Raw genomic sequence first — 25,995 nt, 5'->3', positions numbered from 1 at the left:
TCTCCTTCTCTTTTTTAATAACAGACGAGGCAAACGCAGCCACGTAAAACATATTACATTGCACAGAAAGGCAGGATTGGTAAGTTCATGACTAAAAACTCAGAGAAGCAAAGAGATGGAGAGATTGGGCTGGAACCCTGGGCTGCTGCTGGTGCCGGAGCTCGCTTGGGCTCAGCTCCACATCACCAGAGCAGAGAGTTGTGAAGAAGAGGATTTAATTGCAGAGTTTATTTACAGAGTGCTGACAAGGAAAGCCAAGTGTTGTGTGAGGGGATGGTCGATACTTACAAACTCCATCCCTTACCCTATAAATGTTCCTCCTCAGCCTGCAGAGCATCTTCCAGCCAAGCATGAAGCAACGTGGCTAACAGATCCTACCAGCACCATTTATACTGCCACGTTCTGCTGCACTTGCACACCAGACCTGGTGGAAAGCAATTCTTTTGCTAGAAATTCAGTGATTTTCTCTGTTTCCTCCCAAGAATCATTTTTGTGGGGTTTTTTGTTTGGTTGGCTGGAGGTTTTGTTTATTTTTCCCCAAATCCACTCCTTAACACATTTAATCTGAAATAAATACATAATACTGCATCAGCTGACCTCTCCAGCTGGGTTTGCTCTACTGGAGCTGAAACTGGTCTGGGAAAGCAGCAGTAAGTGAAGAGTTTAATGAAACAGTTTCTAAAAGACTGTATAGTTTTATTGCAGCTAAAGCAAAAGGGGGTCAGCTTGTTCTTCCAGACTCCACTCCAAACTATTTGCTATCTTTATAGATAAAAAACCAACCAATTCAGGCTGCCTTTTGTGATCTGAGAGAAACTAGGACATCCAATACACAGCCACTTCAGAACTTCACTCACAGATGTCTGTTCCTTCAGCTAATATTCACTCCCTGGCTTTCCCAAAAAGCCCATTTCTGCACTCTGCAGGACAGCATCTCCTCCCCTGCCCCTTCCCTCCAGTAAATCTCTTCTCACAGGTGTTTCTGACTAAAACAGACAGAATGAAGATGCAACCAGGTGGCCTGGCTCTCCCCAGAGTCAGGGCACTGGACAACTTGAGCAGCTCAGTGGCTACGAGGGACTCAACAGCCTGGCCCAACACCAGAACTCAAACTAGAAACCACCACCCTCGTTGGGACAGCACCAAGAAGCACACTGGTCTCCAGAGAACAGCAACTTCAGGAGCAAGCAATGCATAATGAACAAGTTCCTATTCCTGCCTTTCTTCCCTTGGCTGGACAAGAGGTGCCCTGGGATGCTGCACACCAGCAGGCACTGCTCCACCACCAGCTCCCACCAGCAGCATCTCAGCTGGACCACACACCCTCACAGCTTGCAGGTATCTTGTGGTCAGCATGCTGGTTCTCCTCAATTAATGAGTTTCCAGTGTAGAGCTGAAGCTTTCCTTATTAATAATCCTCACAGACATGACCTTACCACTGCTGAGCTGCACCAAGCTCAGGCAACCCTTCCAGTGCCATCCCACAAGGTGCAGCAGTGGGTCAAAAGATGGAATCAACCCAACAATAGCAATGAAAACACTTCAGAAGATCAGAAGTAGGATTTAGCCCTGAGAAACCCCACTGCTACCTTCCTCCAGCCTACGAGCTGTCTTTGCCATGCCAATTTCAGGGCATTCCCCCTGCAGCTCACTCCTCAGCCCCCTTACAGCTCCTGTACCACCATCTTGCCAGCTGGTACCTGGCACCACACAGACTGCTTTAAGACACAAAGCTACTGCATTTACTTGACCTGAACCCAAAACCCCTCAGTTGTCTATTTAGAAACACCCAACAGGGCATAAAATGATGTACTTAAACCAGGCCCATTTCACCACTGCCTTCAGATTTTTCATTAACCTCTCCCTCCAAGCTGCTTTAAACATCCATTCCTTTGCTGAAGAAGTGATAAAAAATGAAAAGAAATGCCACAACACAGCATATAGTAAAGAATAAAACAAAATGATCTACAGTGAGTGTAAAAATAACAGACACCAGAAGATACCTGACCAATAAAATGTGATGTAGAGCTTTCCAAGAGCCTCCTGAGCTCACCCTTTGTATAACTGGGGGAATCCTTGGGCTGTTGCTGAGTTACAGTTGTGGGATAGTTCTGAGGAACAGAATACAGCCCCTGCACCAGCAGCAAGGTGGGATGGGTGACAGGGGGGAAGTGAAACCCCTGGTCACCCAGCAAGAGCCACAGCCTTTCTTTTCTGAGGTTAATTCCTTTGTTTATATCAAGACTGCAAACACCTGGGCAGTATCAGGGAACTGCTGGAGAGGGAGCTGATTTCTCTGATTAGCAGAGGGCTGCATCACAGCTCCCACCTCCCTTCCACCAGGCCAAATTCTGCCCTCATGGACTCAGTGCCCCTTTGGCACCTTTGGCAGTCCCTCTGGCTCCCCACAGCACTTGTGGCAAGAGACAACAGGTTTAGTTGTTGTTTTTTTCATCTGCATCCTTCAAATCACTGCAAAATCTACCCAGTACAAAATACACCAATGCTACAAGGAAACTACTTCATGCTCCCATCTTCTCCCTGGTCAGATGATGCCAAAATGTCCTGGATCTGCTTCCCACGAGTGGGAAAACTGCCAGTAATGTTTGGGCTGGGAAAGTCCCTGACTGCACACCAAGATGTACTTCTTGGAGCTGCTGTGGCTCAGCAGAGGGACTTCAGCTGGGGACATACATGAAAGCATCTCCTGTTCCCACAGGTACCAACAAGAACATGGGCTGCTTTGAAGTCTAACACGAGGCTTTTTTTATCTCTTCTCAGCTGCAGGCAAAGACACGAAAAAAATAATCTCAGTGCTGTGGTAACTTTCCAGGGACAAAGTTGTCACATCCCTACAGGTAAATAAGTGCACCTCAACACTTCAGGTGGGCAGAAAGAGCAGTGGGAATGCAACCACCTGCACAGGGATCAAGATCTCTGGATGCTGCCAACATGGAGACAATTTCTCTGGTGCTCAAGAGCCACAAGTGAAGCCACAAGGATTCAGGCTCAGAAACACAGCAAGGAATCAAAACCTTACCCAAGCAAATTCTGACCTCTTGGTTCCCTTTCAGCTCAGGAGGGCTGTTTAGACCTCCTGGTGCCACTGGAGGAAGCTCCAGGTGAAGTTCATGATGCTCTCCCTCCCTCAGCACCAAGGAGCCTGGAGTCCTTCCCTGGTGAGGTTCTTAGGGAACGTACCTGGAACTGCTGACAAACATCAAAAGGCACAAAGCTAAGGACAGCTCTTCTTCTGAAGGCCACCTGAGCTTCTGAAGCCACTGGGGTGAGGTGACCCCTGCAGAGATGAGTACAGCAGATCCACAGCTAGCAAAGAATCAAAAAATTACCTGGAATTTTGCTTCTGGGTATATTTTTCATGATGATTTCCTCTGCTGGTGCAAATCATGGCATGGGAGGCACTGCTGAATCAGGTCCTTGCAGGGGTTCTGGTGAGCCCTGTCTGTGCAGCCCCCAAAACATAGAGATGTTGTCTGTAGGATGCAGGAGCCCTTTGGAAGTGTAATCCAGGGTATCCTGCCCCTAGGATATGGGTACATCTGGGCACAGCAATGCTTTGATGGACTGAGACCTTAAGGAGGTGAACTTCCAGAAGAGATACAGGGTTCCCCTGTGATTTCTGGAGATGCAAAACATGAAACCAAAGATCTAAATTTGGCTCAGATATTCTATGCATACATCTGAAGAGGAACTGTAGTAACAGGGTGCAAGTTGGTGTAAAAAAGCAAAGCAAAGCAAAGCAACATTTGCATGCTGCTGGGAAGGGGTTCACCAGGCTGGGAACGATGCCCAAGAGCTTCAGCCCAGGTCCCAGGGCTGTGTCTGGAGCCAGCAGCATCCCCAGGCTCTTGGTGCCAGACTCCCACGATACCCAGGTCATGCCAGGGGCCTTTCAGAGGGTTCATTTTCCCTTTTTTTTTTTTTTTTTCCTTTTTTTCTAGGAAAGAAGTCCCTGCCAACAACGTCTCTCACTTTTGAAGAGCAGGGGTATGGCTTTTTCTTGGAGTAAAATGTACAAACGAGCTCTTGGCAGAGGCAGGGTGTTTGTGACAACAAGAAGGAGCTGGGGGAGGACTTGGGTGGCAGAACTCATTCCCTAAAAGCTCCTGGATCTCCTCACCCCCCTCCAGGGACAGGCAATGAGGACAACTCCTCCAGCAGCTCCAGCCCTTCTCCCACCCAACAGACCACAAGCTACAGACTTTCCCCTCTCCTACCATTTTCCAAGACTGGCTGAATCCTCCCCAAATATTTGTTTAGAAGCTTACGACCCAGTGTACTGGAAGCAAGAAAGAGAGGTGAGGTTTGTGCACCTATAGAGCTGTCTCCCTGATAAAAGCCAAATCAAATGAACACAAACAAGGGAAGATTTAATCCCTCAGCTCTCCTGACATTATCTCATTCCAAGGACTTAATTTTAAAACACAGAAGTGTTTCTGAGAATATTTTGTAATTACAAACCAATAAGACAAAAAAACCCAAACCAAACCAAACCAAAAAACCCCACCATCCAGGAGGAATAATTACATAACTTCTAGATGAACTCACTGCTTCCCAGAGCTCCCAGCCTGGAAGAGCAGTAATAAATAGCTCCTCATATCGTTACTGTTGCTGTGGCTGATGACTCACCACTGTTCCTGGGACCACATCCCAGAACAGTCATGCTACTCTGTGTACTGCATACAGAATGAGCCATGAGGGACTTACTATTAAATGAAACAGATTTGGGGTTTTTTAGGATTCATGTGGTCACGTCATAAAAACAAAAGCTGTTAAATATTTTACTGGAAGGCAGTGAATTTTTACATCCCCAACCTGAAGGGATCTGCTCCCCAGCAGACAGAACCAGCAGCTTCCATGTCCTGGCTACAGGATTTTTTTTTTTTTTTTTTTTTTGCAGGGAATATCAGAAGTTTTGGGGAACTGTAGGGTAGATCCCCACAGAAGCCACCTCAGGTCCTGTCAGAAGGACAGGCCAGAGGAAGGACTCTTCCCCCTCCTTCATTTCCCAACCCCATTTCCAAACCTGTTCTGCTCTTTCACCTGCTGGTGTATAAATACTTCCACATCACCTTTGCTAGGAAGAACATTAGGAACACCTAAAAATCTACTTTTTGGCTGCAAAAAAGCCTTCTGCTTGTGCATTATAAAACAATCTGGTATGTCTGACCAGTGAAAACTCTCATTCCACCTCAGAGCAACGCCCAGGACTGAGTGTTCAATAAAACATTACCATCCCCAGCTCCTCGCTTCTATCTTTTTCCCATGAACCACACCTCCAGCTTTTACCAACCACTTATTCTTCAGCCTTTCCCCTTAGGATGGCAGCTACTTTTATTTCTATGTTGGTTTCTGAAGAGAAACCCTGTTCTGTCCTCCAAAAAAAGCACACTAAGCCACAGACCATCTTCTCTTGTCCTTGCAGCAACCCCGCACTGGCGAGTCAGCTGGAGCAGCATCCCCCAGGCACAACGTTTGCTTTTCAATGTCCTCCTGCACCCTGCAGCTGGCCTTCCTCCCTCAGCTTGCCTGCCAGGAGTTGGGTCCCTTTGGTCTCAGAGCCAGGGTGGGAAACATGAAAAACCTCTGAAATGACACATCAGGGGTTTTAATCAAGCAAGCTTCAAAGTTCCCGGAGATCAAGAGGTCACTTGAATGAGTGGGCAGCAGCATGACCCACCTCGTCCAGCCACCTCCTGCAGGTCACCTCCCCAGCCCACCCTGCTGCTGGGTCGTGCTGAATCTGCCTCATTTTCTGCTTCAAACCCTGAAAACTCCTAATAAGTGCTCTGACTTCCTCAGCAATACGTCAGCTGCTGCCCTAGATACCGAGACAGCTACGCCAAGCCATCTTTTCCAGACTGCAGATCATTTCTCCTGTTATTCTCAGCATCTTCCAGCTCATCCTCATTTCCCCTTTCCAGCCACCTGCAGGACCACCAGGCTGCTGCCCACCCTCCCTCCCCAGCTCCCTCCCCTTCTCCTCCACTAATGTGCAGAAAACCAGGTATTCAGCTGCCACTTTTTCAGAAGAGTTTTGCTCCTTTCCCTGCAGTTCCTCCAGCCCAGGTAAGAACAGGTTCCTCCTGGCCATGGAGGATCTTCTGGTCTACCCACTCACACCCTCACCTAACACCCAATTTTCTGGCCCTATCAGACCTCTCCCCTTATGAAAATCAACTGGAACACGTGGAGTTGTACTCCGTGCTCTCCATAGAACTGCTGTCTATCAAATCCAGTTCCTCTCCTCATTCTCTTCCTTCTATAAACAAACCCACCAATGGCATATGCTGCCTTCTGCTCCTGCTTGTGCTTTTGACAGCGGGCCAAACCACTGAAATCACAAGAGCTGCTGAAGCAGGGTAGGCAAAGCAGGATCTGCTGCTTGAAATGGGGCAAATCTGCTTTTCATGAGGACAGATTTTAACCCTGTGGAACCAGCGACTCCCTGGGCATTTTTATCAACATGTTCTGGTTTTGCTTTTTCCAGCCTCCTGCTTCTTCTGTACTCCCAGCCCCAAACTCTGTTATTTAAATCACCAAACTGTTCATTCTGTTAGTACACATTCTTGACCTACCATGTTGTATCTGTGGCTTCTAAAACTGTTTTAGAATGGAATCAGGCCCTTTGGATTTATTCAGCTCTCTGCCATTTCACTGCCTCCATCTAAGAAAACACAAGACACGTGGCAGGTCCACATCTTCTCCAGCATCAGGGACTGGCACCTGGAGAAAACCTGAGCATCATCATTCTTTCACATTGAAAAGCAACAGAAAGAAAAGAGAAATAGTTTTCCATCCTAAAAGAGGAATTGTGAGAGTTTTGATAAAGCTTCAGAGTCAGGCTGACCACTCCAGAGTTTGGTGGTTGGATTTGGTTGTTTACTGCTCACTGAACTTTATCTGGAGCAAACATTTACCCACAGTAGGTAGAGAACAAGCTGCAAACCTCCCCTTGCACAAAGCTGGGCTGGGCAGGATGCTGCAGCCTGGCCAGGTTTGACTTGCTCAGGGTGCAACTGGCCTGGAAAGTTCCTTCAACAACTCCTGAGCTGTCTGCAAGAATAAAGTTATGAAAAAAAAAAAAAAATCTTCTGGCCACAATAACAACTGGTTTGTCAGAAGGTGCCTGGAGGTTGCTGGGTTTGATTTTTATTTTATTTCTTTTTTTTTTTCAGGTTATTGCTTTAAAGGTTTAAAATTAAACTTGGCAAGAGTGCCCAGCCAACGTTAGTCAGGGATCAGCCTCTCCCCAAGACAAACACTCACAGTTGACTCACTGATGGGTCTTTTGAAAGCAAATCAGAGCACACAGGGGCTAATTGGAGCTTTTTTAGCACTGCTCTGTCTGTTAAGCAGTCCCAAAGGCAACAGGCACAGAAGGAGAAAGGGGCAGCTCCTGCCTGCTGGCTGCCTGCAGCACCCAGACACTGCCTCCAGAAGTAAAGGAAGAGAGACAGACATGGTTTAAAAACAGGAGGCAACAGAACTAAGGACTTCAGAGCAGACAGCAGGGTCCTGCCCTGGACTGCTGCAGCAGGGACACTGGGGGTCATCACTCCAGGGAGAGCAAAAATGGGTCTCAGCACTTCCAAGATGTTGTGGGGTGTTTTCCACTCTTGCATCTTAGCAGGCTTAGGAATGTAGGTTCTTGTTTGGAAAGCTTCATGGGGATTTCCTTCATAAACCACTTTATAGAGGTTAAGAACTGTGAGGAAGAGATCCATCACCTCCAAACATCCTGGCCCATGAGGCAATCCCCAAGCTGTTCCAGAAAACAACATGACCAAAAATGGGTTGGAAACCCGGATCCTGCTGAAGGAGTGGATGAGGAGAAACTTGAGGTTCCTCAGAACAACTTTTAAAGGCAAGAAGGTGTGATTAAAAATCTTCCTCCCCTTTTGCAAAACCAAAGCCTAAAATCTCCATCAGCTCCAGTTGCAGAGCATCACAGAACCATCCAGGTTGGAAAAGACCTCTAGGATCATCACATCCAACTGTCCACCCTACAACCCCTAACCACTAAACCATCTACTGCAGCACCTCATCTCCTGAACACCTCCAGGGATGGTCCTGCTAACTGAGGAATTATGCTGGAAAATCTTTAACATCAGCCTGGCATCCTGTTCAGAACACTCCACAGACTGTAAGGGTCCTCTCCAAGGTTTGCAGCACCCCACAGTCTATGTGTAAGTGGAAAACAAAGCTGCATTTGTCTACTTAAAAATAAGGATTCTGAACACCTCCAGGGATGGTGCCTCCACCACCTCCCTGGGCAGCCTGTCCCAATGTTTCACCCTCTTCCTCTGAGGAAAGTTTTTCAATATCCAACCTGAACCTCTCCCTGCAGAGGTTTCCACCAGCTTCTGGCTGCCACCTTGATCCATGCCCTGGTCACCCTCTGGGTCACAGCAAGCCATCTTTCCTTCATCATTCTGAAGGCAACCACAGACAAAAGAAAAAACCCTGGAGCTTTTCCTGCAGCACACAAAAAGACACCATTCCAGGTGATCTCACAATGCCAACAGTCTGTTTGGGTTTGGGGTTTATTTTCTAAAGTCATTTTCTGCTCTGGCTGAACTCCAGTAAAAGGAGCCTGTGTGGTTACCTCCGGAAGGAGAGAGAGCATCCATCCACCTGTGTGGAGGTGCTGGGATGTCTGAGCAGGGTTGGGATATGAGGAGCTACAGCCCGTGGCTGCCATGGCAGGAGTGGCAGGGAGCTCACAAACCTGCAGCACAACTGCTAAAATCCTGCACAACACCACTGCTCCCAACAAGCAGGCAAGAGGCAGAAGGTCTTCTGCAACCCCCCCTTCACCCAACCTCCCCTTCCTCAGCATTTCTGCAGTCTTTGTTCTTCTCACAGATGATCCCTGATGCTTATTCTAACTGCAGTTTTAGTTAAATACTTACTGGGATAAAGGATGTGGGACCAGAGGAAAATAGAAAGGGGTTTTGAGAGAAAAAAAACCCCTCTCGTTTTTATTCTTGGGAATCAAGTCCCAGTGATGCAGCCACATAAATCAATAATGTTCTGGTAGGAGAGCTCACACAGCCACCCAGCCCACGCTGGCCTGAGGACACAGCCAGCAGGGACAGCTCCAGTCTGGGGCTCCTTTACCTTGCTGGCATTTTAGGATCACTCTGGAATGCTGCTGCTGCTTTGCTAGAAGCCCTTTGTTCCCTTTACGTGCAGAAAGACATTCAAAAATTTTAAAAATTCTTCACAAAAGAGAAGGATTCCTGATGCTGAAAAGAAAAGCCAACCTGGCTGTCACTGCTGCAGCAGGAAATCAGCCTTTCTGGGTTGGTTTTTTCTTTTTTTTTTTTTTCCCCTGATTTCATTGCTATGCAAGTTTCCTGGATGTACGGGGCGGGTGTGAAACCTCCCGGTGACGTCAATGTGCCGGTGAAATCAGAGCCCTGAGCCCAGGGCGACAGCTCAGACCCCATCCATCACCCACCCCTGCAAACCCTTCCCAACAGGCAGAAGATTCTTCCTTCTTCTGGGGTCCAATTAACAATGGACTCGGTATTAAAACCTGCAGGTGGCAAACGTATTAAAGCACTAAAGCTCCTCGCTGGATTCTGGAAGTTTAATTGTTCTGGAAGAAAAAAATAAAAATAGTCGAATTCCAAAGTAACAAACCAGTTGTTTGGCTTATAAAGGGATTTAATAATCCTTTTGCAGGATATATATATCCCCCCCTTGGTTACTTGTCTGCTTCTGTTGCTTTTTTTATGTAGCTCTCACTATAAATTCCAGCAAACAAAATGCCTGTGAGCCTTTAAGAGCAGTTTCCCTTCTGGAGCTTTATTTTTTTTTTTTTTTCCTTAAGGAAAGCAGATGAAAACGTGTTAATTCTCTCAGTCTGCTAAACCTGCAAACAAGCTCAGTAAGAAACCGACCCACGAGACTGTCTGACCCCAGGAATTTCTGCTGCCTGCTGGGAAGCCTCACGTCCTCCTCTCACAGCACCTTTGGATTGTCAAGCAGCTCTCCCAGGGGTCTCCCCCCTCCAGCCCTCCTTGGCTAAAATATAAAGTCTGTCTGTGTGAGCAGGGCAGGACACGGGGCCACGAGTGGCTGAAGAACCCCACAGCATCTCCTGAGCCCCCCTGGAGCAGCTGAGGGGGAGATGCTGGGAGGAGCTGCAGTGGCCACATGATGGTGGCCAGGACAAGGTCTCAGGGCACAGCTGCATGAGCAGGGAAGTGGGAGAGGAACACGCAGGAAGAAATAAACTTAACTCTCTGTAGCACTATTCAAAATAACCCTTTTTTTTATTATTTTTTTTTAGAATGTCAGGCTGGAAGGGACCTCAAGGATCTTCTGGTCCAACCCCCTAATATCTGATATATTATTGTTTATCTGAGATGTCTCAGCACCCCATTGAGCTGAGACTTCAAACTTTCCACAGTGGGGGAATCCACCCCTTCCCCTGGAAGACTGCTTCAGCCTCTCAAGTTTATACACACTGGTGGTGAAGGAAGAGTAAAAATCAGAGATGCAGAAGCATGCTTAGAGCTTGAAGAGCAGGGAAGCCAACCACAGCCTTTGGAAGCCAGTGAAGCACCCAATGGTATACCCCATCATCAGGATGAGACCACTGTCTTCCTCTCTAAAAGCACCCAGGGAGAACCTGGACTCCCAAGAGAAACCAACAAGCATGGAAAGACCCACCAAAGCCAGGCTGGGGAAGAACATCTACTGAGCCACAGGGGAGCTCCCCCATCCAGGCTGGAACCCCAACAGTGAGGGGTGTCTGCTTCAGGAGAGGACTTCAACCCTGGTCTCTTAGACAAGTCCACAAGAGGGAGGAAAGGACTCAAAGGAGGAAAGGACTCAAAAAATGTGCATGGCAGGTAAAGGCAGACATGAAGCTGGCTAAAAAGTTTCCCATCCAACTAAAGCTCCACAGATTTTACTTCCCTGGAAGTCAAGATGATTGAACTAAACAGGATCATGTAAATAGAACAAGAGCAGCCTCAAATGTCTCAGCTCTTATCTTCTGCCTTGCAAGACCAGCATGAAAATATCACCTGAAACAACTGGAAAAGACCCAGCCTGAAGGGAAGAGAAAGGTCACTAAATACCAAGCCCTGGTTCCTCCCCCAGAAGCCCTCCCTGAGCAGCTTTTCAAGCAGTGAAAGCAAACTCAGGCCCAATTAAATACCCATTTTTTTATGGTTAAAAAAAAACCCCACTTTTCAGACAGGCATTGTCTTCAGTGCCGACACCTTTCAGCAGTGTGTTCTTTGTGCTTCCTACAGCCATCGGGGAGCACAAGAGAAATATTTGGCTTTCTCTTTCTAAACTCTGCCTACGGATTCCTGAGTTATGTCTCTCAAACCTACCCACTGCACAGAAATCATTTCTTTGTTGGAGATCCCTCCTATTTATAGGCAGCTACAGAACTAATACACCAAGGCAAGCAGAATGCTTGAAGAATGCCTGAAGTTACAGCTAAGCCCCATCAAACCAAGATAACACGAAAGTAGAGGAGATTTTTTTCTTTTTACCCAGAAGATTGGAGAGAATTAACTCCCAGACCAAAACCTTGACTGCTTCAAAGTTCAATTCAAAAATGAGTCAGTAGATCTGGTGCACCATGATGGAAACGACTTCCACCCTCACCTCCAGCTGCAAACTTCAACCAAGTGAGCTGAAGGAGTTAATGCCTGGCTGGCTGCTTGGCATCCCATGGTCACCTCCCCCGTGGGAAATACATTTCTATTTCAGCCTTGACACAAGGAGAAGCCAAGAGCACCCACAGAAGTTCCATGCCACCTCTCCCCCATGGACACAACGCAGCTGCTGTTCAGTCTCTACAACTCCTCTGCATGGGCCAGCCCTGAGTTTTAAAACATCCCTATGACCAAGCACCCACCACGATGTCCCTCAGTTCCCCACCAGGTATTTACAAGAGCTGAGAGGCTGCTGCACTCCCAGCTGCAGACAATTATTTTCCTTCTCCCCAGAAGAACAGTTTCCAAAGCCATGGTCCAGCCAGAGCATCTGCATGGCTTTGTAAGCCCTCCAGAGTTGGTTTTAATGGTCCCTTTGCAAGCTGGAGGAGTGGCAGCTTGCTCCCCAGCACACCCATCTGACAGGGCACAGTCACTTTGCTGATTGCTGTAATTTAATTAATCCATTCTGGACAGCTCAGGACAGTGAACACTCACAGTTCCACCAACATCCACACTACTTCCATTTTTTTAGTTAAAGACTCTCCTTCTGCATGACAGGGCAGAGGAAGGAGAAGCTCAGAAGGGGACTAAAAATTATTAAAGAGGAACAAAATGCCTGAAAATAGACTGCAAACAGGCAGGAGCAACTACCCAGCCTCAGCACCCAGGAGGTCACAAAGGTAGGAAGGGTCAGTGGGAGGCTCTAAGGGGACCAGCACAGTTTGCTCTTGCAGCTACAGGAATTTGTTTCTCCTTTCTCCAGATGAAATGTGCATTTCCATGACACCAGGCACTGCCCAGACCTTACACACGTGGTCTCTCCTCTTCCTGGCATCTGTAACTCTGACAAACCCACAACGCTTCCCACCCCTTTCCCCCTGGCTCACTACTCCTCTGTCTCACCTTACCAGGGTTCCACCTTCAGAAGAACTTCCTAAATCCAACCAACAACTCCCCCTGCCAAAATATCAAGGGGAAGCCATGGGAATAACTCCAAGTCAGGTCTAACACAGGCTCTGCAAGGCACAGCAAGACCTTCCTGGAGCACCCACGTGGTCCCTCACTTATCTCCTTCAGACCTGGCAGGTCACAGAGTGCTGGCAGCAAAGCCACATCTTCCTTCCTGAGCTCACCCAGCCTCATCTGCTGGTGCTGGAGCACAGCTGGGTCCTTTGGGAGTCTGCTCCAGTTTTGCAGAGGCAATGTTACCTAAGCTGGGACACTCCTGAGCCACCAGCTGTGGAGCTCCTGCTGGATCCTCACCACACACATCTGGGTGTCACCTCGAGGTGAACTCTGCAGTCGTGGTGGATGGGCACGTGCAGAGAATGGAAATCTGAAGTGTTCACTGAACCCCAGAGTGCTTTGGGTTGGAAGGGACCCTCAGAAGCACCCAGGTCAAACCCCAACTTTTGATGCCAAGGTGACAGTGCTGGTGTGAAACAACAAGGCTGCAACACATCACACAGCAGCTGTACAGCTGACACCTTGATGTCCTTATTCCTCTGCAAGCATTACACCTGCCTGGTGAGGTCATGGGGACAGCAGATGGGGGACATCCCCAGCACAGCCACCCCAGCAGCACGTGCTGGAGCTGTTTGGCTCTGCTGCCAACACCCTTTGTCCTCCTGGGCACAGAGCAGCCGTGTCAACGGGTGAGGTGACATGTGCCACCAGACCTGTTCCCAAGAAGGGCAGAGGGTGTCCAGAGGGTGTCTGAACAGTGCTGTGCCACTGCTGTGGCCACCCTGGACTGCCAGGGTACCAACCTCTCCATCCATCCACACCCAAGTGGAGAAGGAGCCATCTTTCCCATCTTGGCTGTCAACTGGTGCCTCATTGAGGGCCCAAGACCCAGCCCTGGTGTTTCTGCAATGTATTAAGAGGCACCCCGGGTTTTTTTTTAGTTAAGAACACCTCTCAGGGATGCAAAGCCATCCTCAGCAAAGCAGGACACACAGCAGCTCACACAGAGCACTCAAGCAACTGGTGGGATGCTCCTTCCCTCCCCTCCTCATTCCACAGGCCACCTCTTTCTGCCCTCCTTAACACATCCTTCAACCAGAAGTCTTCCAATGATCCAATGATGTGCTTTTCCTCTCCTTTAAATATTCCTTTCCCTTCTCCTGTCTCTGGAACACTCCACAAGGCTCTGGAGAAGCAAAGGTCACTGAGGATCCTCCCAGCAGTGGTTAAACCCTCAAAACCTCAATATTTTTATTCACCCCCACAAACACCAAGCTCGAGGTTCACCTTGGAGCCCAGAGCAGAGGGAGCCCCAGTGAAATGATCAGAAGCAATAATAAGATGACACAGAACAAATTCTAGGTGAGACCAGAAGACAAATGTGCAGGGTTTGCAGAACAGGGTTGGAATATCTAGAAAATCAAACTCCCTCCGTGGCTGATGTTTTTTAGAAGACACCTCAGAAACGCCAGGGATTACCTGCAAACTCTGAGAGCAGAATTCACCCCCTACTCCATGACCTTAACTCCACCAGTGGAGCTTCACCTATCCAAAGAGAAGCCATCTCCCCATCTCACGGGTGGCACCAGCCTCTCCAGGTTCCCCTCACCTCTCCCTCAGCCCTAACCTGGCACCACTATTAAAATGCAACAGTGGTTGACAACAGCCCGGAGAAGGTAGAGAGGCAACACCACGGAAAATCACCCAAGGGAGAAGACCTTTTAGGGTGTTGTGAGGTTCTTAAATGGAAAATCACATTCCACGTATACTTTATAACTGAAGAGCAATAAAAAAACCTCCCAGGCTTCTCACATCACACCTTTCCCCCTCCCCCCAAACTCTGAGATGTCGCGAGGGCGCCTTGAGAGATCAAAATCTTATCAGGAGAGAGAGGGAGGAAAAGAAAATCCTCATCGAGCACTGTGACAGTGTTACAGCTGGAGGAGAACACAGCTCATCATCAACGCTTCTGTAAATGATAACATGATTTGCAAAAGTAAAACCACACAGACCCAAACTCCTTTTCCCACCAGGACTGCTCTGATCCGGACGAAACCCAAGTGACACTCACCAAATCCACGAATGACGGCGGTTAGGTAAAAAATTAACATTTAACATCTTCCAAGATGATTCTTCCCCACTTGTCACAAAAGATTCAGTGCATTCTGTGCCTCTTCAAAACTTCTGTTCTTCTGGAGTTGTCTTGGGGGCACGGAGATGTTTCCAGGAGTTTTTATTCTTTGTGATTACATGTCAACTCCCATCGCAGGGTGGATGTCACCTCAGAGACGAATGCAAATGACTTGGCAATCAAAATGTGAGGGTGCCTGTGGAACAGCCTCTGTGGGCTCCCATATTTCTTCATTTATAATCAGAAGACAGAAAAAAAAAAAAAAAAAAAAAGAAAGAAAGAAAATCTATTTCTGGCAAAGCCCTGACTGCAGTTTCCTGCTCTCATTTGTATAATCCCTTCCAGTGATCTTCAGACAGGAGAGGGGAGAAAAAAACCAAACCTAAGCCTTTTCCAAACTGGAGAAACATCCCCTATTTTCCTGTTTATCCTTTCCAGGTCATACCCCTCCTTCATTCACCACCTTCCTGGATGAATCAAAGTTTTCTGATGCTGCAGAAACTCAGCTCCCAGGTCCCTCCTGCGTAACCTGCTCCGTGGAGACCAGGGGTGAGGGTCCCGGGGTGACTATGGGGGGACCCGGGTCCCTGCCCAGGTGAGGGGCAGGAGGGGACCACGTCTCTCCAGCAGAAGGCCTGGCTTATCCATCCCACCTCACTAAAAGAACCAGGAAAGCTTTCGGAGGGTTCTCAGCCTCCCTGCAAAGGGTCATTCTGCACAATCACGGGTGTCCTCTGCGCTATGGCTGGCACTCAAGGACAGGGCTGTGTTTCTGCACCGGGATCCCCCTCTCTCTCCAGCCCTCCCTGTCCTTTGCCTGCAGGAAAAAAAAAATAAAAAAAGAAGAGGAGGAATAAAAAAAAAAAAGGAGGAAAAAAAAGAAAAAAAATCCACCGAGCAGGTAACGTCCGCAGCTGCAACTTCACCCCCGGAGCCTTTTGAGCGAGTAGCAGGTTTGTGCTTCTCTGCATAAAATGGAATTTTACAAGATTTACATCTAAATCCCGCCGCTAAACATCAAACCCAGGCACAGCTCCCCTGGTGCAGCGAGACGTCAGGGGGTGGGGTGGTGGGAAAACAACCACCACGGAGCCATGCGGGGAGCAGCTCCCAAAACCAGGGCTCTGGAATCAAACCCCCACCATCCCACCATCCCCCCCTAAACAAAAATCAAATCAAATCAAATAAAACCCCCTCCCGGCAGCTCCGGGGCTGCCGCCGGCGATCGGGGAGGCTGCACCAGGCGGTGCCGGGGACGCGGAGCCGGGGAGGGGATCCAGGGACAGAGGGAGGGCTCGGGGAATTCAAATTTAAAGTGATGGTTTGGGAATGCTGAAGGGGGAGATTTGCCCCTCGTGTCCCTGCCCAAGGTTGGGGGGAAGGGGGGTGAAGGAGGGAGGGTCAGGCTGGAGTGTCTGCTGCTTCCCCTTCAGCTCGGGGAGGGGGGAATAAAACCAGCCCCAAAGTTCCGTGTCAAGAAATGCGCAGTCCGAGCGAGGAAATTTTCCGTGTGCTGGATTTTCTCTTCCCGGGGAAGTCTTGAGACATTTCACCTTGACAACCAGATGAAGGGGGTTTTAGCAGCAGCAGCAGCAGCAGGAGCAGCAATCCAGCCCGGGAAAATGGGCTTTCTGTAGGTGATGTCTAAATGGACCTCAGGTTTCATCACAGCCAGAAGTGCTGCGTCACCTTCCCTGCCCACGGCCAGGAGGGGACACGGGGCAGCAAGAGGGGACAGCCCACGACTGAGACCCGGACCCTGCTGGACCTCCCCCTTCTGTGGTTACATCCCTCCTGGACAGGGGAATCTGCAGCAGTTTTATGGATTAAGACCTCAAATCCAGAGAGGAAGGGGCAGGCTGGCCCGGGCACAGTGCTAACTCCACAGCTGGCACTGACATGGTCAAAGGGAAAAAAAAACACAACCCAGCCTAGAAGAAGAACTATGTGCTCTCACTTGGTAACTCTCAGATGAAACTCAAACCATATTTTATGCCACTGACATTAAAAAAAAAAATTTCTAAAACTGTTGGGGCAACTTAAAAACATAATCAAAAAGTGAGTGTGCCTGCAGAGCTGGAGAGCAGGTAACCCAGACCCAAGCAGTTTGTGCCTCTCGTTTGCTTTGCTGTGCCTCCACTTCGGTCCAGTTGTTTCCAAACCAGCCCCTCTTACACACAGAAATGAATAATTCCACCTTCAGAGCAGTGCAGAGCACCACATTTTGCCTTTTGTATCTGAAAAGGGCCCACAGAAGTGCACGGATGGAGATAAACATGGAGATCCATGGTCACACACATCTTCAGCCCCAGCCTGCAGGTTGGGCAGCAGAGACTTGTCCCAAGGGCCATTTTTCCAGGGAGCCCTCAGAGCCCTCAGTTCCCCTGTGACCACCTTCTTCCAAAAGAGAATTCCCATTTTCCAAAGTGATGTCTGAACGCTGCAGTCCCAAGTGGGTTTGGGCAGAGCTGAGAACCCAGCTCAGAAAATATTCCAGGCATTTCTTAAAGACCCAATGACTTCTGGATCACTGGGCCCTCTGTTTCTTCTGGGACCTGAAGCCCAGGCTCACCACCTTCTTCTGGACATGCCTGGCACCTTGAACCAGCCCAGCAAGCCCCAGCATCACAACCCCTCCTGACACCCCTCATCTGGTTTCTCTGAAATGAAACTCACTGCCTGCAAGAGTTCAATTAAGCAGCTCCCCCCCCTTGGGGAGGCTAAAATTTAATTTGATGTCAACCAACAGAAACTGAGCTCACCTAAGGAGCTTATCCCATGCTTCCAGATCATTCCCAACAGACAGGCCAACAACGTGGGTTTGGGGAGCAGCAACTCGCTGGCACCTTGCCCCCAGAAATCTCTCACCCATCACTCTGCTGGCTTCTCATCCAATCTGCACCCTATGATGATTCACAGGACATGGAGAAACTCCTTCCTGATGTCCTCCTCCTGCTGCACATGATCCTGCCCTTCCAGCTCTCCCCCAGCTCACAGCTGGCACAGTACAAATCATCACCAGGCTGGCTTTGCCCTCCACCCCCCACACCTGGGAGAACACCCTCAGCTCCCCCTCAAACAGAAAGTTGCCCACATTGGCCTCCTATGTTATTCTAGCTCCTCTGGGTTGAAAAAAGACAGAATCAGGTCACTGCCAAGTTGGTACCAGACATTTTTCTGATGAGTTTTTGCTTCTTTTCTCTCCTACCAGGCTGAGATTCTGCGTTTCCCCTCCCTGCTGCCATTGCTTTGGTATCTCCCTTGGCGTTCCCAACCTTCCCCTCCATCGAGCATCCCAAAGTTGATGTGGGTAATTGCAGGGAAGGTGGCAGTGATCAAAGGGTGGCTGGGTGGGAAGGATAATAAGTCATTCTGCTTCTTTTTTCTCCTGTAGCTTCTCAGACAGTTGGATAATTATCCCCCGCTAAAGACCCAAGTGAAAGACTGGCAATTGCAGCACCAACACGACACCGACGACTCCAACTCTCGGGGCTGTGATCAGAACCCACTTCTACCTCACTTCTGGTTCTAAGCACCACAGGATGCCCTGCCTCCTACTCCTACACACTTAAAAAAAAAAAAAAAAATCACCAAGTGGCTCATTTTGCTCTTTATCCATCGGGTGCCACATCTCCATATTGAGCATGTTTATTAATTAGAGGGTAGAGTGGCTCAGCACACCCTACAGGGGATGACTTCTCCTCCCATGGGTCCAGCCTGGCAGCCCCAATACTGATGGCTCCACCAAATGATTTTCTGAAACATTGCCCAGCCTCTTCAAAACCATTTTCTAGAAAACCAGCAGGTACCATTTCCCCACTTCTTTAAGAAAAGCTGCAGAGTGCAGCTCTTACACAGCTGGCCCGGTATGGTGCTGGCTGGGAAAACTCCAAGTGCTTCTGCATTTTGCTACCTTTATTCCCTCAACCACCAGCAGGTTGTTGCGAAGGCTCAGGAATGTTCCCTGTCCTCAAAAGGCACAGAGACAGCAGCCTGGGGAAAAAAAAAAATATCAGCTGGTATTTTGGATCTCCTGAGAGAAACCAGGAGTGTGGCACCTTGGCAAAAATAGGCACAGCTGATGCTCTCCCTGCCCAGCTGAAAGGCCACCCAAAGGAAAATGGGGATTTTCACCCCAGCTAAAGGAAGAAAATACTCAACATGTTTAGGGGAATATTTTGTCTTCCTCCTACTTTCTCATTGTGAAAAAATCAGGATATCAGGTGACCTTAGAGCATCCTTCCAATATCTGGAGGGGCTACAAGGAAGCTGGGGGAGGGCTGTTGACACAGGGGTGTAGTGAGGGGACAAGGGAAATGGGTTAAAACTTGGAGAGGGGAGACTGAGGTTGGACATGAGGAAGAAATTCTTTAATTTGTGGGTGCTGAGCCCCTGGGTGCCCAGGTTGCCCCCAGAAGCTGTGGCTGCCCCATCCCTGGCAGTGTTGAAGGTTGGATGGGGCTCGGAGCACCCTGGGCTGGGGGAGGTGTCCCTGACCATGGCAGGGGGGGCACTGGGGGAGCTTTAAGGTCCCTTCCAACCCAACCCATTCTATGATTCTATATATGATACAAACATCCTCCCTTAGAACCAAAAAGCAGGAGAACCCCTCAGAAACAAACTTCTGTCCTAACGCTGCTGCCCGACATCTCCTGAGCTGCTTGGCAGGGTGGTATCCACCCTGTCACAAATGTTCAGGCTGTTTGGGTTTTTTTGTCACATGCCACAGCCCCAGGCTGCCCTGGGGAGTACAAAGCTCTTTATTGATCTGGCAAGGATGGGATTGCTTCTGCCCCAACCCAACAGCTCAGCTGCACAGCAGATTTTCATTCATTCATTCTTTCTTTCTTTCTGGCCACACTGATGAAATCCTGATCTGCAATTCTAATTTCCTTTCTTTTCCCCCTACAACAGCCCTCTGGTCTGCCCAAGGACTGACCCAGGAGCTGCAGGGACATTGCCTCTACCAGCCCTGACAGCCAATACCAGCCTTCCCCAGGGGATACTGAAAAATCCACACCAGAAACCACACACCCATTCAAAAAGAAAAAATAATTAGCTCATCAACCACAGTTTTAAGATAATCTGCTTGAATGGTGGAGTTTTGTTCACCAAATAATACAGAGCTGCTGGGAGCTGCCTGGAAACCTGCAGGTGATTTGGTGTGCCAGGAAATCACTGGCTCCAAAACCCCAACTTCACATGAACTCCCCCAAAATGCAAAGGGCAAAGAGCTCCCAGGAACACACCAGGCTGAGACAACCCCAGTGCCAGCCTGCAGCAAGCAGCCAGCATAATTACAGGTACCAACTCATCAGGGACAGGCTCACAGAAACCTCTTCCCAGTGCAGACTTAATTCCCAGCTCAAACCTCCAGGGCTGGTTTTTATTTCCCTGCTCTGCAGCTGGTGCAGCCCCTGCACCCACGTGTGGGGTGTTCAGGAGGTGCTATGGGTTCCCCTCATCGTCCTGCACTCCTCTTGAGCTGGGTCTGCAGAGCTCTGGGTAAATACAGGCAGGAGATGGCACAAACACTTGATGTTTTCCAAAAGTGGCATCACTGCAAGTCCTTTGGCAGCAGGAAAAGGCGGATTCTGGAATGGTGCCATCTACAAACCCTGAATCCCTCCTCCACAAATGCAGAATCAAAAGTGCTCCCCAGGACAATTCACCTCTGTGAAACAGACACATCGCCTCCCTCTTGCTCACCAACACCTTCCCTCCTCTCTTCCCCTAAATCAAACTCTGGTTTTCAATGAGTAACACTCAAAACAAACAACTTAATGTAGAAGAGGTGGCATTTCGGAGCAAACCCTTCACCCAAAGGGGCTGAGCCCCACCAGAGCAGTGACAAAACCCAGAAATGCTTGGATTATCTGCTGATAATCACAAAATCCCAGAATGTCAGGGGTTGGAAGGGTCCTCTAGTGCTGATCCAGTCCAACCCCTCTGCCTCAGCAGGATCCCCCAGGGCAGGACACACAGAACACATCCAGGGGGGTTGGAAAGGCTCCAGAGAAGGAGACTCCAGAACCTCTCTGTGCAGCCTGGGCCAGGGCTCCCTCACCCTCACACTCCAGAAGTTTCTCCTCATGTTGAGCTGGAACTTCCTATGTTCTACCTTCAGCCCATTATTCCTTCTCCTACCACAGGGCACCACTGAGAAGAGATTGATTGGCCTCATCCTCTGCACACCCACCCCTCAGATATTTACAGACATGCATAAGATCCCCTCACCCTTCTCTTCCCAAGGCTGAACAGCCCCAGGGCTCTGTCTTGCTTCACAGCAGAGATGCTCAGGTCCCTTCATCATCCTCACAGCTCTCCCTTGGACTCTCTCCAGTAGATCCCTGGCTCTCTTGAACTGGGGAGCCCAGAATGGGATCCAGCATTCCAGGTGTGGTCTCAGCAGAGCAGAGGGGGAAGACCCTCCCTAAATCTGCTGGACACACTTTTTCTGATGCACCCAGGACACCATTGGCCACAAAGGCACATTGCTGACACATCGAAAATTTACTGCCACCAAAACTGACTCTCCTTCTCCATAGAGCTGCTCTCTAGCAGGTTGTCCCCTAAACTTCAAGTGCAAGTCAGTGCTCCCCAGTTTATCACAGAGAATGGTCTCCTGCCCTGCCTCATCTTCCCAGAAGGCTTAAGAAGTTGCTACAGGAGGCAGAAAGCAAAGAGGAGCTGCTGGGAGAAGACACCAGAGCAGGTGAGGCACCAACAAAGCACCAGACCAAGGTGGGCAAACAGGAGAGCATCAAAGGGAGTCTGAACAAGTAACAGAGGAAACAGAAAAAGGAAAAAATGGAAAAATCAGCTTGCTGATACTCGATCCCCCCTCCAACTCCCCAGCAAACGCTGCTGAAAAGTTTCCAACCCAAAATAACATCATGAATCAACAACAGCAGCTGGGCTCTGAATGCCGAGCGCTGCGTCCTCCAGAACCATCTCCAAGGGGTCTCAGTGCTGACTTTGCTGGCAATTAATTAGTGGGAGAGTTTTCATCTATTTTATGTCAACAGCACACATGATGACAGCTCTTGGATGCCCATTTTTGGTGAGAGCACACCAAATCCTCCCAGCTGGGACGGGGCTGGTACTGAGCAGGTTTCTCTCTGGATTACGTTTCCATCTCGGGTTTTATTGCACCTTCAGGGAGCTTTCATTTCACGTTCCACTTTGGCTCCTTCCAACCTCTGAAGCTTTCCCAAACCCATTTGTGGGAGAGGTGCTGCAGGGGATGAGAGCTCCCAGCGCAGCACGGGAGGAGAATGAGCCATCAGTTATTCTGATGGCAACAGAAACTGCCACAAGTTTTTCAAAATGAGCTTTACAACACCTAAAATGGAATTTCTTTGCTCTTGGTGCTCCAGTTCTTTTGGAGAGGCTGTCAGAAAGGATGCAGGCAGGATGGAAAGGGCCCCGAGAAGAGCTGTGAGGATGATCAGAGGATTGGAGCACCTGGCACGTGAGGAGAGGCTGAGAAACCTGGGTCTGTTCAGCCTTGAGAAGAGAAGGCTGAGGGGAGACCTTATTACCCCATAAGGAAAGTTTTCTCCTGTGAGGACAGACCTTGGAATGGTCTCCAGGGGAAGTGGAGGATTCCCCCACTTTGGAAAGTCTGAAGTCTCAAGGGGGTGCTGAGACATCTCACACCAACAATTATATCAGAAGGGTGGGACCAGATGGTCCTTGAGGTCCCTCTTCCAATCTGACATTCCATGATTCAAATGAAATGAAGTAACAGAGAAAGAGGTGCTGGAATCCCTGGGGTATCAGCACAGCAGACTGGTAATTAGAGATGAGGCATCTCAGAGGAGTTGGGTGCTAACGTCTCGAGCACCCTGAGGCTTCTCAAGCTTTCCAAGCTGTGACTCTGGGTCCCTCCTCCTCCAGTGGAGCCATCTGGAAAAGCAGATGCTGAAGGAACACCCAACACTGGTGAGATCTTCCCCCTTCCCACTCCCTGCTGCAGACCAGGAAGGAAAACTGAGCCCCACCCCAGGCTGGCTGCCTTTGGGATGAGGAACAGCCCCCCAGAACCACAGCCCTGGGCTCTGATGTGGCCTTCTCAGACTCCAGCACTTCAAGCAGGGCACTCAGCCTCAGGCCCCTGCACGAGGGACAGATTTCCAGCTGTGCTGGAGCAGGGTGCTGGGTGGGAAGGTGCTCAGCAGCAGCCAGCTCTGCAGCTTCCTTAGACCTCATCTGCAGCACAGATTTAGACATGAAATAAATTAATTGCCTCTTCAACACAGGTCACAATATTATGACTTAAAACCCTCAGCACCTTTTTTTCCTTTTTTTTTTTTTCCCCCCTATTTTTTTCTTTCCATGCCTTCAACCCTTTAAGCTGCAGTTTGTCAGAGCATTAGCTTTCATCTCTCCTTGACTGAAGAAGGGGTATTTTTACATGATGGCATTTTGTGTTAAAACAAGCAGATGACAATTTGGGAGCACAGTACTTAAGGAAACTATTTCCTGACAGGGAGAAGGGAAAGCAGCAGTTTCCTCAGGCACTCAGATTGCTGCTCTCTGCTCATCCCCAACACAGTTAACTCCCATCATCCTCTCAACTGCCTTTGAGTACAAATCCATCTGAGTGAAAATATTTTAAAATATTTTCTATTCCATCTGATTCCATGTCAGGGCAGAAGCCCCAGAACAGACACGGATCTGTAACTGTGCTCTCCAACCATTTCTTCATTTCCAAGTATTCTACACCCACCATTGGCCATGGTGATCTCAGAAAGAACCCTGTAAAAAAAGGCTCCCAAATCTTTGCAGATTTTCCACAGCAGCTCCTGAAAGCAGGCAGGTCCCAGCACACCCTGCCCCCAGCTCCAGGTGTCACATCCTGATGGTGAGCAGATAAAGGGGCAAACACCCATGGAACATGTGCCTTGCAGAACCCCCCTGCCCCTGCCACCCCCTGGGTGTCACCACCAGCCCAACACCAGGCTCTCCATCTCCCTTCTCTGCTTTTTCACTCTAAAGGAGGTAACACCTACCTGGAACCCTGAAAATTAGGGAAATCTTCAGTTTCTCAGACTCCTGAAAACTAACAAAGCCAAGACAGTGCTGCAGAACTTGGCAGTGACAAGATTTTATCTTATAATGCATCATTTCCACAGAATCATGGAATCATTTGGGTTGGAAAAGACTTCCAAGTCCATCCAGCACCACCAAGGCCACCCCTGCCCCATGTCCCTCATCCCCACATCCCCAGGGCTCTGAAACCCCTCCAGGGATGATGGGGACTCCAGCCCTGCCCTGGGCACTTCCCTGACCAATGAGTTTTATTTTCTTCTCACCAAACACCCATAACTGTTATTCTCAAGGTTGCTAACCCCCAGGAATCCATCCCCCTCATCTTCCCTGGTGGGAAATCAGCTTTGCAGAAGAAAAGCAGAGGGAAAGGACTTCTGAAATCCATTATTTATTTCCTAAGTTTATCAGCTGGGTGGGACCTACCTAGAGAACAGGTACACCCAGGCAGAATTTGATATATACTTTGATTCCAGGCAAATCTGCTTCTCCCAGGGGATTTGACTTGGGATTTACCCATCCCCAAAAACTTCTCTCCCTGAAGCAGCTGAAATTCCTGAGTTTCGCTTGCAAAGACTTTGCAGGAAAGTGGGGATCAGGAGCCCAAGCTCTGCCAAAGCCCCACAGCAAACATCTGGTTTACTGAAGATTGGCATCAGAGCAACATTTTGAAAGACAAATGACATGGCACAGTGTTGTAAAAATATTAATCAGATAAATAGATTAATCTAGGCAGATAAATTAGACAGATCTGATTAATTTATCTTGTGCAGTTGAAGACCATGGACAGAAACACAGAATTTCTACAGACACCAGGACTAAAAGCAAGTATTTCAGTCCTGCCTGATCCAGGACCTGGTGAGGAAGACAGAGTTCTTCTGCAGAAAGTCTCTTGGCAGGGAGGTGCCCACTGCCCATGTCCTTAATCATCTTTTCTATGGTTTTCTGGAAAAAATACTGTTCTCAAACCAGATTTCACAAAGAGGTTTAAGCCCTTCAAGACACTTGCTCATGCATCTCAGAACAGACCCCACTGCAGCCCAGCACTGAGTGTATTTCACTGCTTTTCCTTCCCCCTCAATATCACCCCCTCAGGAACAGGCAAACACTTCCAAAATGTTTCCAACTTCCTCACTGTTTCCAACTTTGAGGGAAAAAAACCCAAACAAACCAACAAAAACCAACCCAAACCACAAAGACAAAACTTTTAGACTATTTCCAGTTTGCTTCCCCTCTGCTACCATCTCAAACTCCTTTCCACTGCCCCCATTTCCCACCTTCCCAGGAAAAAGGCAAGAAGCTCCTTTGAAGACCTGACATGAAACCAACAACAAAATAAATTTATGCTGACCCCAAAGACATCGACTTTATCTAACATGGAAAATAAAAGCTCCAAGTGATGTAGACAGTGGCTGTACCATTTTAATGAGAAAGGATGTTCCTGAGTGCTGCACATTCCTTCAAGAGCACTTAAGACACAAAAGAAACGCTGCTGGCCCAGGGTGACAAAGCCTGAGCTGCCAGAATCGGGATGCTGAACCTACCCCTCTTTTTGGGTGTTCATGCAGCCAAAGGAGGATTTCAGAAAGAGGCCTCAGGTCTCAGGAAAACACAACCCCAGATGTTTTTAGCAGCAAGCTCTGCCCAGGCCACCGTTACCTCCCCACACTTCCCTCTCCTGGGGATGGCATTTTCTTACAGGAAACGCTGGATGCGAGGCAGGCGCAGTGCATTTGTTTCCTTGGCAACAAACCCTTTCAACCTCCTGCACACGAGCTGAAGCAAAAGAGAAACTCTGTAATTGGGCCCAAGGCTTAGCTGGTTTTGAGCCAGCAAGATGTTAAACCACAGCTCTCTCCTCAGGGGCAGCACTCAATGAAAACACACTCGGTGTGGTTGTTGGGAGTCTTGAGCCTTGGTATCAACCAGAGCAATAAATGTGAGAGAGAGAACTGCTCACCTGGTTCTGAAGAACCTGGGAGATGTGGGTTTGTAGGTGTGGTCACTTTTGGTAGTGTGGTCATATTTGGTGGGTGTGGGTGTGTAGGTGTGGTCACATTTGGTGGATATGGCCACATTTGGTTGGTGTGGTCACATCTGGTGGATGTGGTCACATCTGGTAGGTGTGGC

At 48.9% G+C, this 25,995-nt stretch overlaps 1 protein-coding gene across 3 annotated transcripts in view; it reads right to left on the bottom strand.

Annotated features, from left to right (window-relative positions):
- Positions 1 to 25,995, bottom strand: part of PDE4B (phosphodiesterase 4B) — a 186,765-nt gene that overhangs the window by 71,470 nt on the left and 89,300 nt on the right. The window contains exon 1 of one of the 3 annotated variants that reach the window (XM_030455461.1): positions 14,752 to 15,020. The exons of 1 other annotated variant lie outside the window; for it this stretch is intronic. In XM_030455461.1, the coding sequence (XP_030311321.1) occupies positions 14,752 to 14,798 (47 nt within the window). In that variant the 5' untranslated portion in view covers positions 14,799 to 15,020. Of the gene's footprint in view, positions 1 to 3,350; positions 3,425 to 14,751; positions 15,021 to 25,995 lie in introns of those variants that run through there. One more of the 3 variants, XM_030455460.1, reaches the window with a different exon arrangement.

This window comes from Calypte anna, chromosome 8 (genome assembly GCF_003957555.1).
Source record: "Calypte anna isolate BGI_N300 chromosome 8, bCalAnn1_v1.p, whole genome shotgun sequence".
In the NCBI taxonomy this organism is placed as follows: Eukaryota; Metazoa; Chordata; class Aves; order Apodiformes; family Trochilidae; genus Calypte; species Calypte anna.
This window is presented reverse-complemented; position numbering and strand designations above follow the sequence as displayed.